We start from the raw sequence: 11,027 nt of genomic DNA on the forward strand, positions 1-11,027 counted from the left end.
TAGATCTTTTTATTGTGAGACGGTTATTCATTTGAATCAGAGAATAATGATTGTTCTATTTATATGAGTAATATCTTTTATGGTCATGCACCTTTGATGAATGGTCTATTCTTGTTGAATCTCGATCATAGTGATACACATATTCATAATATTGATGCCAAAAGATGCAAAGTTGATAACAATAGTGCAACATACTTATGGGACTGTCGTTTAGGTCATATTGGTGTAAAGCACATGAAGAAACTCCATGCGGATGGACTTTTGGAATCACTTGATTATGAATCATTTCATACTTGCGAACCATGCCTCATGGGTAAGATAACTAAAACTCCGTTCTCCGGAACAATGGAGCGAGCTAATGACTTATTGGAAATAATACATACTGATGTATGCGGTCCGATGAGTGTTGAAGCATGCGACGGGTATCGTTATTTTCTAACCTTCACAGATGATTTGAGTAGGTATGGGTATATCTATTTGATGAAACGCAAGTCTGAAAAATTTGAAAAGTTCAAAGACTTTCAGAGTGAAGTGGAGAATCATCATAACAAGAAAATAAAGTGTTTTACGATCTGATCGTGGAGGCGAATATTTGAGTTATGAGTTTGGCCTTCATTTAAGACAATGTGGAATTGTTTCACAACTTATGCCACCTGGAACACCACATCGTAATGGTGTGTCCGAACGTCGTAACCGTACTTTATTAGATATGGTGCGTTCTATGATGTCTCTTGCCGATTTGCCACTATCGTTTTGGGGTTATGTATTAGAGGCAACCGCATTCACGTTAAATAGGGCATCATCTAAATCCGTTGAGACAACACCGTATGAACTATGGTTTGGCAAGAAACCTATGCTGTCGTTTTTTAAAGTTTGGGGATGCAACACTTATGTCAAAAGGCTTCAGCCTGATAAGCTCGAACCCAAAGCGGAGAAGTGCGTCTTCATAGGATATCCTAAAGAAACTATTGGGTACACCTTCTACCACAGATCCGAAGGCAAGATCTTTGTTGATAAGAATGGGTCATTTCTAGAGAAGGAGTTTCTCTCGAAAGAAGTGAGTGGGAGGAAAGTAGAAATTGATGAGGTAATTGTACCTTCTCTTGAATTGGAAAGCACCACATCAGAGAAACCCGTTCCCGTGATGCCTACACCAACTAGAGAGAAAGCTATTGGTAATGATCATGAATCTTCAGATCAAGTTACTACTGAACCTCGTAGGTTGACCAGAATACGTACCGCACCAGAGTGGTACAATAATCCTGTCCTGGAAGTCATGTTGTTAGACAACGACGAACCTATGAACTATGAAGAATCTACGATGAGTCCAGATTCCGAAAAATGGCTTGAGACCATGAAATCTGAGATAGGATCCATGTATGAGAACAAAGTGTGGACTTTGGTGGACTTGCCTGATGATCGGCAAGCCATTGAGAATAAATGGATCTTCAAGAGGAAGATGAGCGCTGATGGTAATATCATTATCTACAAAGCTCGACTTGTCGCAAAAGGTTATTGACAAGTTCAAGGGGTTGACTATGATGAGACTTTCTCACCCGTAGCGATGCTTAAGTCTATCTGAATCATGTTAGCAATTGTCGTATTTTATGATTATGAAATATGGCAAATGGACATCAAAACTGCATTCCTTAACGGATTTCTTAAAGAAGAGTTGTATATGATGCAACCAGAAGGTTTTTTCGATCCTAAAGGTGCTAATAAAGTGTGCAAACTCCAGTGATCCATTTATGGACTGGTGTGAGCATCTGAGAGTTGGAATATATGCTTTGATGATGTCATCAAAGCATATGGTTTTATACAGACTTAGGAAGAAGCCTGTATTTACAAGAAAGTGAGTGAGAGCTCTTTAGCATTTTTGGTGTTATATGTGGATGACATATTACTGATCGGAAATGATATAAAATTTCTGGATAGCATAAAAGGATATTTGAATAATTTTTTTCAATGAAAGACCTCGGTGAAGCTGCTTATATATTGGCCATCAAAATCTATAGGGATAGATCGAGGCGCTTAATAGGACTTTCACAAAGCACATACCTTGACAAAGTTCTGAAGAAGTTCAAAATGGACCTATCAAAGAAAGGGTTCTTGCCTGTGTTGTAAGGTATGAAATTGAATCAGACTCAAAGTCTGACCACGACAGAAGATAGAGAGAAAATGAAAGTCATTCCCTATGCCTCAGCCATAGGCTCTATTATGTATGCCATGTTGTGTACCAGACCTGATGTGTGCCTTGCCATAAGTTTGGTAGGGAGGTACCAAAGTAATCCAGGAGTGGATCACTGGACAGCGGTGAAGAACATCCTGAAGTACGTGAAAAGGAGCAAGGCTATGTTTCTCGTTTATGAGGTGACGAAGAGCTCATCGTAAAAGGTTACGTCGATGCTAGCTTCGACACAGATCCGGATGACTCTAAGTCACAAACTGGATATGTATTTATATTGAATGGTGGAGCTGTCAGTTGGTGCAGTTCCAAGCAGAGCGTCATGGTGGGATCTACGTGTGAAGTAGAGTACATAGCTGCTTTGGAAGCAGCGCATGATGGAGTCTAGATGAAGGAGTTTATATCCGATCTGGGTGTAATACCCAGTGCATCGGGTCTAATGACAATCTTTTGTGACAACATTGGAGTAATTGCCTTGGTGAAGGAATCTAGGTTTCACAAGAGAACCAAACACATCAAGAGATGCTTCAACTCCATTCGTGAAAAGGTCAAGGATGGAGACATAGAAATTTGCAAAATACATACAGATCCGAATGTGGCAGACCCATTGACTAAACCTCTTCCGCGGGCAAAACATGATCAGGACCAAGACTCCATGGGTGTTAGATTCATTACTATGTAATCTAGATTATTGACTCTAGTGCAAGTGGGAGACTGTTGGAAATATGCCCTGGAGTCAATAATAAACTGGTTATTTTTATATTTCCTTAATCATGATAAAGGTTTATTATTCATGCTAGAATTCTATTGACCGGAAACTTAAATACATGTGTGGATACATAAACAAATACCGTGTCCCTAGTAAGACTCTACTAGACTAGCTCGTTGATCAAGAGAGAGTTAAGGTTTCCTAACCATAGACATGTGTTGTCACTTGATAACGGGATCACATCATTAGGAGAATGATGTGATGGACAAGAACCATCCGTTAGTTTAGCATTTGATCGTTCAGTTTATTGCTACTGCTTTCTTAATGTCAACTACATATTTCTTCGATCATGAGATCATGCAACTCCCGGATGCCAGAGGAATACCTTGTGTGCTATCAAACGTCACAACGTAACTGGGTGATCATAAAGATGCTCCACAGGTATCTCTGAAGGTGTCTGTTGAGTTGGCATGGATTGAGATTGGGATTTGTCACTCCGTGTATCGGAGAGGTATCTCTGGGCCCTCTCGGTAATACAACATTAAAAGAAGCTTGCAAGCAAAGTGACTAAGGAGTTAGTAATGAGATGATGTACGACTGAACAAGTAAAGAGACTTGTCGGTAATGAGATTGAACTAGGTATGAATATACCGACGATCGAATCTCGGGCAAGTAACATACCGACAGACAAAAGGAATTACGTATGTTATCATAAAGGTTCGACCGATAAAGATCTTCGTAGAATATGTAGAAACCAATATGGGCATCTAGGTCCCGCTATTGGTTATTGACTGGTGAAGCGTCTCGATCATGTCTACATGATTCTTGAACCCGTAGGGTCCGCATGCTTAACGTTTGTTGATGATATTGTATTATATGAGTTATTTATGTTGGTGACCGTGTATTGTTCGGAGTCCTGGATGAGATCACAGACATGACAAGTAGCTCCGGAATAGTCCGGAGGTAAAGATTAATATATGAGATAATAGTGTTTGGTCTCCGAAAGGGTTCCAGAATTTACCGGAAGGGGTTTCGGTTGTTTCCCGAAATGTTCGGGTACGAGAACACTTTATTCGGGCCAAGGTGTAAAGCCCACGAGGCTTTAGGAAGGTGCAAAAAGAAGTTTTACGAAGGCCAGGGGCCAGACGCCAGGGACCTTAGCGTCTGGGGCCAGATGCCAAGGACCCTAGCGTTTGGTCCTGGAGTCCGAGAAGGACTCTTGCCTTGCGGGCTAAACCGACTTTGAGGAGGATCTTTCTTGAAGAAATGACCCCGGGGCTCAACATATAAATAGAGGGGCAGGGCTAGCACCCAAGACACATCAAGATTCACCAAGACGTGTGCCGGCAACCCCATCCCCTCTAGTTTATCCTCCGTCATAGTTTCTGTTATGCTTGGTGAAGCCCTGCGGAGATTGTTCTTCACCACCACCGTCACCATGCCGTCGTGCTGCCGGAAATCATCTACTACTTCGCCCCTCTTGCTGGATCAAGAAGGCGAGGATGTCATCAAGCTGAACGTGTGCTGAGCGCGGAGGTGCCGTACGTTTGGTACTTGACCAAGACAGATCGTGAAGGTGTACGACTACATCAATCGCGCTGATAAACGCTTTCGCTTAGCGATCTTCAAAGGTATGAAGATGCTCTTCCCCTTTCGTAGCCATGCATCTCCATGGATAGATCTTGCGTGTGCGTAGATTTTTTTGTTTTTCCATGCAACGTTCCCCAACAGTTTCCACGTGTCCATTTCCTTTATTGTCGGTTTATTGCAATTTTCAAGCTCGGACCATCGATATACAACGGAATTAATAAGATGACCAATGTGGTTTTCGTTGTAGTTTTATATCTTATCGTTCTATATCTTGTGGTTGGTTAATTGTACTAGCTATGTTTATCTTGATGAAACGGGAGTTCCCAGCGCCGTGTGACCCCCACGCCGCCTTGTTGTGGCGACACGGGGGGCGATTCCTAGCGCTGCCACTAGAGATCATACCCGATCTCCTCGTCTTGCCGCCGCCTGAGGGCCTGCCGGCGAAGCCCGAGCGGGGGTCGAGGACAGCGGCGACGGGATGCTCCCCTGAGGCGTCTCTCTTCTTCCCGAGCGTGCGGCGGTCGCGACGATCAGATCTGCAAGGAGACGGGGCTGTGGCGCTCGCCGGCATCTAGCAGCGAGGGTCGGCGGCATCTGAAGGCCCATGTTGGCAGTGGATCGCTGGCTCACGTCACTGACTCGGTTGGGGCGTGCCCTCGCGGCAGATCCCAGTAGCCTGCTCCGGTCTGATCTGCAACTGCCGGGGTCGGCCCCTGATGGACTTGACGCCCACTTCAGCCAGTTCCGTTGAACAGGGATTCAAGAACCGCCACAATGCCTGGCCATCGTGCTATGTCACGGAGCCCATCGGCTCTCTCGTCCCATCGTCCAGAACGGATTGGGCTGGCCGGAGTGATACGGTGCTCCCTCGGATCAACTCTTGCTGATTGTCCTCTTGCGATGTCCCTGCTTCCCGTTGTCCAGATCGGATCGGGGCAAGTCGGAGATCCGACAGCCATGGACCGGGCCGACAATGAAGGCTAGTGGCTTCTGCGCGGTCTATTTGGAAGACTCCATGGTTGTGCAGTTGTGCTGCGATGGTTGTGTCTGCGTGCTCCATCTCCAGTGACTTATCGGCAATGGTGATTAGTCTGGACAGTGGAAGCAAAACCACAACGGATTGTGGTGGTCATCAAAAGAGTTCTCGAGGGTTCCTCATCGGTGGTTTGCTTTGGTGGTGTGACATAATCTACATACCACGGCTTGACGCAGAGGATATGGTTGTGCAGCGGCGGCATTTGGTTTCTTAGCCAAAGCATGTTACTGCTGAGAAAGTGAAAAAGTGGTGGCAACAACACATGATTGACTTAGACGAGCTCCGAGGTGAAAACCTAGGTCTAACCATGTTGGTTATACTTGGCAATGGCGATGTTGTTGCATCGTCACCTTGTTGAAGGCATTGCTCGGATATGCTTCATCTAATTCTTTAGGGTGAAAACCTAGATTCTGACCTTTGAAGGTTGAATCCGGTGACGGCGACGTTTGAGCGTTGCTACCTTCCTGACGGCGTTGCTGTTGAAGAACCTCGTTGTCTTTGTGGTATTATTATGTTGTTGGTGCGGATATGGCCATAGCTGTAGTTTCTCAATGACGGATTTGATCGCTTCGAGTTTTTTTTTTCTCTCGCTTAGGCATAACTTTGATTTGATATGACTTTGCTTTTCCGTAGCGTGTTATGTGTGTGCGTTGGTATTGACCGTGTGCATCCTAGCTATTGAGAGACCGGGTGTGTTCTCATAGTGTTTGTATCCTCTTGATGCTTCATCTTGAATTAATAAAATCCACCCTTTATCAAAAAAGTGTTTATCTTGATAAACATAAGATGTTAGATACCGTTTGGGTGTCTTAAAAGAACAATTTAATTTAGATACATGATTTAGAGGCCATGGTTATGCTCCTTTAAACTCAACTACAAATCATGTTTCTTTTAAGAATGAATCTTTTAACTCTCTAGAATGTATGGTCTCGTATTCTCTATGTCATAAACTAATGCACTTAGGGCATCTCTAACCGACACCTTATATTTTAACTACTTATATGCTCATTTAAACTTAACTCGTTATAGTTTGAGAAGTTAAATGATGACCGGACCTAACCCAACCCTCAAATTTAAGTCCTCAAACGAACTGACCCCACATGAAAGTCTCTCTTCATCTTCTTCCTTTAGACGCGCCCAGCCGGAGAAGCACCTCAGCCGCACACACCTCTGGCATGTCACCCAGCCCTGATCCCGCTGTCGGCGAGGAGTTTTAGAAATAGTGCGCGCGTGTGTGTGCGCGCACGTACTTGTCGTGCTTGGTGTGCGTGCACAATGAGCTAGAAGGCCTTGGCGGGCGGTATTGCAGGCGTTGTAGGACACCATCGAGGCTCTAGGAACACTGCTCGACGATGCGCTAGAAGGCCTTGGCGTTCAAAAATTGGCTACGAAGGACCACGACGATGGAGGAGGCCATAGAGGTGAGCATGCACAGCCGCCGGCGTATGCATAACAACACAAAGCACGATTTCACGAAATTTCTGGCCCCGGCGTGATTCCGACGCCGACAAGGGTCGCTAGAGTTGCGGGGCGTAGGGGATTCCATTTTCTCGGTCACCAGGGAGGTGGAGGCAAGCGGCGGTGGATGAGAGTCAAGGAAAATTGTTTAAGGAGCGGTGCCATGGCCGAGTAAAAATAAGAGAGTAGGGTGGGTCTCAAATTTAACTCCTTCAAATTTTGTCTTCTGACCGTTTGAGAGTTAAAGATTTTGAGGGGTCCACTCTTATTACCTCAATCCGTTATCCACGTATGAAGCATTTCGAGTTGATTTACACAACTGTTTAGCTGCAAAAGAGAAATAGACAAATTGGCCAGTGCTGACTCCATAGGAGTATTATGCATCACACTCACAAATATTATACACGGCCAAACAATCAAACTGCAACAAATGGGACCCCAGTTGTCTGTGAACAAATCAAGCACTCTCCGGGACACGATGGACCTACTAATTTGTCACTCTTTGGAAGCTTCAGCAGTGACGTATGCCAGGAACTCCAAGAGGCGGCGGTTGTAGACGCAGGGCCTCTCCAGGTGCACGAGATGCCCGGCCTTGTCTATGCTCTGCAGCATCGTCTCCTCGCCGAGCTGCCTGCGTACACCCGAAAACCATTTGTTAGTATCTAACCCTCGACTCACACGCTTAGCTTCAGAATATGCTTTGGATTGTGAAGCTAGCTCTAAGTCGTCTGAAATCTCAAGAGCACAGATAGATAGCTTACTCTTTCATTGTCTTGGCGAGCTCTATGTTGAAAATGTTGTCGTTGTGTCCCCAGAGCAGAAGTATTTTCTGCGGCGCAAGGACAAGAAACGTTTGTCAGCAACCTTGGTACTACTGGTAATCACGGGAATTGCTTGGTAGAGTTCTTTCTTCGCTGCTTATATTCTTCACGGATGGATTTGGTGGCTTTGGTGCACCAACTTTGTACTGTATGCGGTAAGCATGTTTTGTAAATTATGGGCTGGTTTGTGTTCCTGTCAAGTTGAACAGGCCATCCGCTTGGGTAAGAGCATTGAAAGCCTTCAGCATATCACCGCCGCTCATGACCCTTATTAACTCCCAACCATGAATACCCATCAATGCTTCTGTGCTCCTGAGTACGTGATCAATTGGACTACTACTACTACGAGTACAAAGAGTCAAACATATCGTGCTGCTGTACAACCAATCGGCAAACTGGTGTACTGTTTTTTTCCCCTATGATATGAAAATGATTTACTAGGTTACTAACTAAGATAGTGTATTTAGTCAGCAAGGGGGTTGAGGACGGTGGCCAAACGCACCTGTGGCAAAACGGGCACGGTGGCGTCTTTGTTGCTGACCACCAAACCTTCCAGCAGCTCTGCTCTTTCCTTGCGGTTGGTGAACATCACCTGCATGGAAATGGAATGAACCCACCACACATCACATCATGCACATCCAAAAACCAAAATAGCTGGACAAATCAAAGCGGAAAATGAATGAAGCTAGTGTTTGATTGAGTAGAGATAGAGACGGACCTGGAGGTAGTCCCTGTGAAGGCGTTCCGGGAACCAGAGTTTCCTGTGGGCGGCGATGGAGAGCAGCGCCTTGAGCCCCTTGACGGAGTCCGGCAGCAGCAGCTCCGCCGACGACTTGACGCCGATCCTCTCCAGCGTGGTCTCGCTGATGGAGTCGGTCATGGCGACGACGGAGCCCGACACCACGAGCGACCGGACGAGGCCCGGGTGCGACTCGGCCATCTTGAAGGCCACCATCCCGCCGTAGCTGAACCCCACCACCGTGCACTTCTCCACGCCCAGCTTGCCCAGCGCTGCCACCAGGCACTCCGCCTGGAACCCCGGCGACCGGTCCGTCGACGGCGACGTGGAGCCGCCGAAGTAGAGCAGGTCCGGGATGTACACGTCGTAGTGCTTCGCCAGCACACCAGCCTACGCACGCACGTCGTGACGGCATGAATTAATTAACTTAATCTCAACGGAAACAGGCCACATCTCACTCATGCACGTAGGATAACAAAGTGCAAACCTGGAACTGCCACGTGACAATGCCTTCGGCCGCGAAGCCGTGCACGAGGACGACGGATGGCCGCGGGGCCTTGGCTTTCGTCTTGCTCTTCTTCTTGGAGGCCGGCGCCGCCGCTTCGGGCGTGATCTCGCACACGGTGGACTTGTCCTTGGGGAGCTTGTCCTTGGGCACCCAGAAGGTGAGCGCCGTGCCGGCGCCGTCCACGTCCACCGTGTGCTGCCGGAGCCCGGCCCTTCTGATCAGGAAGTGCAGCAGCGGCTTCTGGGCCTCCACCAAGTTCACCATCCTACCTCTGCTCCTTCACTACTGGAGTAGTAATAGTTAGTTGTGCGTTGGTGTAAAGCTACGCACAATGCTGCTCCGTGGGAGAGGCAGTATGGGCGGTGATCTTATATAAGAGTGGCAGGCGACCTGGCTGCTGCAGCCGCGTCATAAGGATACTATGCCAGGGAACTTTTCTTCAAGGCATTCATTTCCTTCCGGTGGTAGTTGCAGGTTGTTCTTCTACCGATCTGGGGGAAACACTTTTTTTTAGAAGCAACTTCACTAACTTTGCAGTCCAGTACAGGTACAACTGTCACCAGGACCCTTAGAAAAAGCAAAATTACAACTGAGCCCATGAACTTTACAAAAAACACCCCGGACACGAGTTGTCGAATGTGGTGTGGTCCTTTTTCGAGGCGTCAGCCACATACCAAGATCGCCATCGTCGTGGACTCTACCACCAGGGTTGGCAACCTTGTCGTCGCTTCGAGGCCAACTCATGTCAGGGATGGAAGATAATGAAGCCGAGCCGAAGCCACTTTGCCTCTCCTTTTGACATCATGGTCGGGAGGAATAACTGGAAGCGGTTTAGCCTGATACCGGAGCTCTACACAGCCACCCTTCGGCCAGTACACTCAACTTTAGAGCAATCAAGACCGGCTCGACCATTGAGGCAACATAGGTGGTGTCGTAGCTTCACTTCAAAACGCCGTTGAGACGAGCTCAAATCAAAGCAATGGTACATGCTCCGGATCCACCGCCGAAGACCCATGTCCAATGATCGATCTAAGGAAGTTGAACACTAGATCACCACCTCCTTCTCTTCTACCATGTGAAGGCTAAGAATACGAAGAGAAACAACCTCCAACTTCAACGGATTCTGCTGCCCCACGAGCTTATTAAGGAAGATCACGCCAGATCCATCGCGATAGTTGCCCTACACCCTGGACGACTAGTTTTGCAAGCAGGCGCCGACTATCATGTGCTCGCAAGCGTCAGAGAAAAGCTCTGATACGACATAACGCAAAACTCCCCTAAGGAAACAACTAAACCCAACACTACTATATACACTATCTCATCTTCGACTAGCTATCCCAGCAGAAAAGCTCTAGGAATGGGTTGAGCGCAAGCCTTCCCGGGCCACTCCTAAAACTGGCTAGGAGAAGCGTCTAGATGAGCGCCTTGCTGTCCATCAGACGAAACATGTTGATTTAATGTGAATTATGTTGTGTGTTGTGCTTTATTTTTAGTGGTGTGACCAATGCTACAAACTTACTTGTAAAAAACTCTCAATCACCGGCTCCTCGCCATAGTTGAAAAAAATTATGGATAGCTGCCATTTTTTAATGTGATATATGTTGTGTGTTGTGCTTATTTCAGGGGCATGACCAATGTTGCGAACTTAGACTACCTCTTAACTCTCCAGTAAAAAAACTCTCAATCACCGGCTCCTCGCCATAGTCAAAAAAATTGTGGATAACTGTCATTTTTCAATGTGAAACATGTTGTGTGGTGTGCTCATTCCATTATATATTATAGGAAAATGTACAATCCTATAGGTAGAGATAGATTGGTTAAATAAACAGTATAGTAGGCACAAAAATTGATTGCATAAGATAGATTTGTTCTAATATGCCCTAGAGTCAACAATATTGTATTATTATATTTTTCATGTTCATAATTAAAAGTTTATGTTCTATGCTATAGCTGCTATGATCCTGGAATATGTGATTCAGTG

The 11,027-nt window shown here is 46.2% G+C and overlaps 1 protein-coding gene across 1 annotated transcript; it reads right to left on the bottom strand.

Moving 5' to 3' along the window:
• Positions 1–7,284: 7,284 nt before the first annotated feature.
• Positions 7,285–9,420, bottom strand: LOC125516169 (uncharacterized). The gene is made up of 5 exons (XM_048681654.2): positions 9,026–9,420; positions 8,518–8,928; positions 8,302–8,391; positions 7,740–7,807; positions 7,285–7,609 (listed from the first exon to the last, which is right to left on the bottom strand). Exons 1-5 carry the CDS (start codon positions 9,308–9,310, stop codon positions 7,474–7,476), a joined length of 990 nt encoding a protein of 329 aa, XP_048537611.1. The 5' UTR covers positions 9,311–9,420; the 3' UTR covers positions 7,285–7,473.
• Positions 9,421–11,027: the final 1,607 nt, after the last annotated feature.

This window comes from Triticum urartu, chromosome 3A (genome assembly GCF_056163025.1).
Source record: "Triticum urartu cultivar PI428250 chromosome 3A, HENAU_Tu73, whole genome shotgun sequence".
Lineage (NCBI taxonomy): Eukaryota > Viridiplantae > Streptophyta > Magnoliopsida > Poales > Poaceae > Triticum > Triticum urartu.

Excerpts from the sequence above, each read along its gene's own strand:
- LOC125516169 (XM_048681654.2), bottom strand. The coding sequence starts at position 9,310 with ATGGTGAACTTGGTGGAGGCCCAGAAGCCGCTGCTGCACTTCCTGATC. Across the intron at positions 7,808-8,301 it reads CCGTGCCCGTTTTGCCACAG|AAAATACTTCTGCTCTGGGG; the intron begins GTGCGTTTGGCC and ends CTTGCGCCGCAG. Across the intron at positions 7,610-7,739 it reads CTCGCCAAGACAATGAAAGA|GCAGCTCGGCGAGGAGACGA; the intron begins GTAAGCTATCTA and ends GGGTGTACGCAG.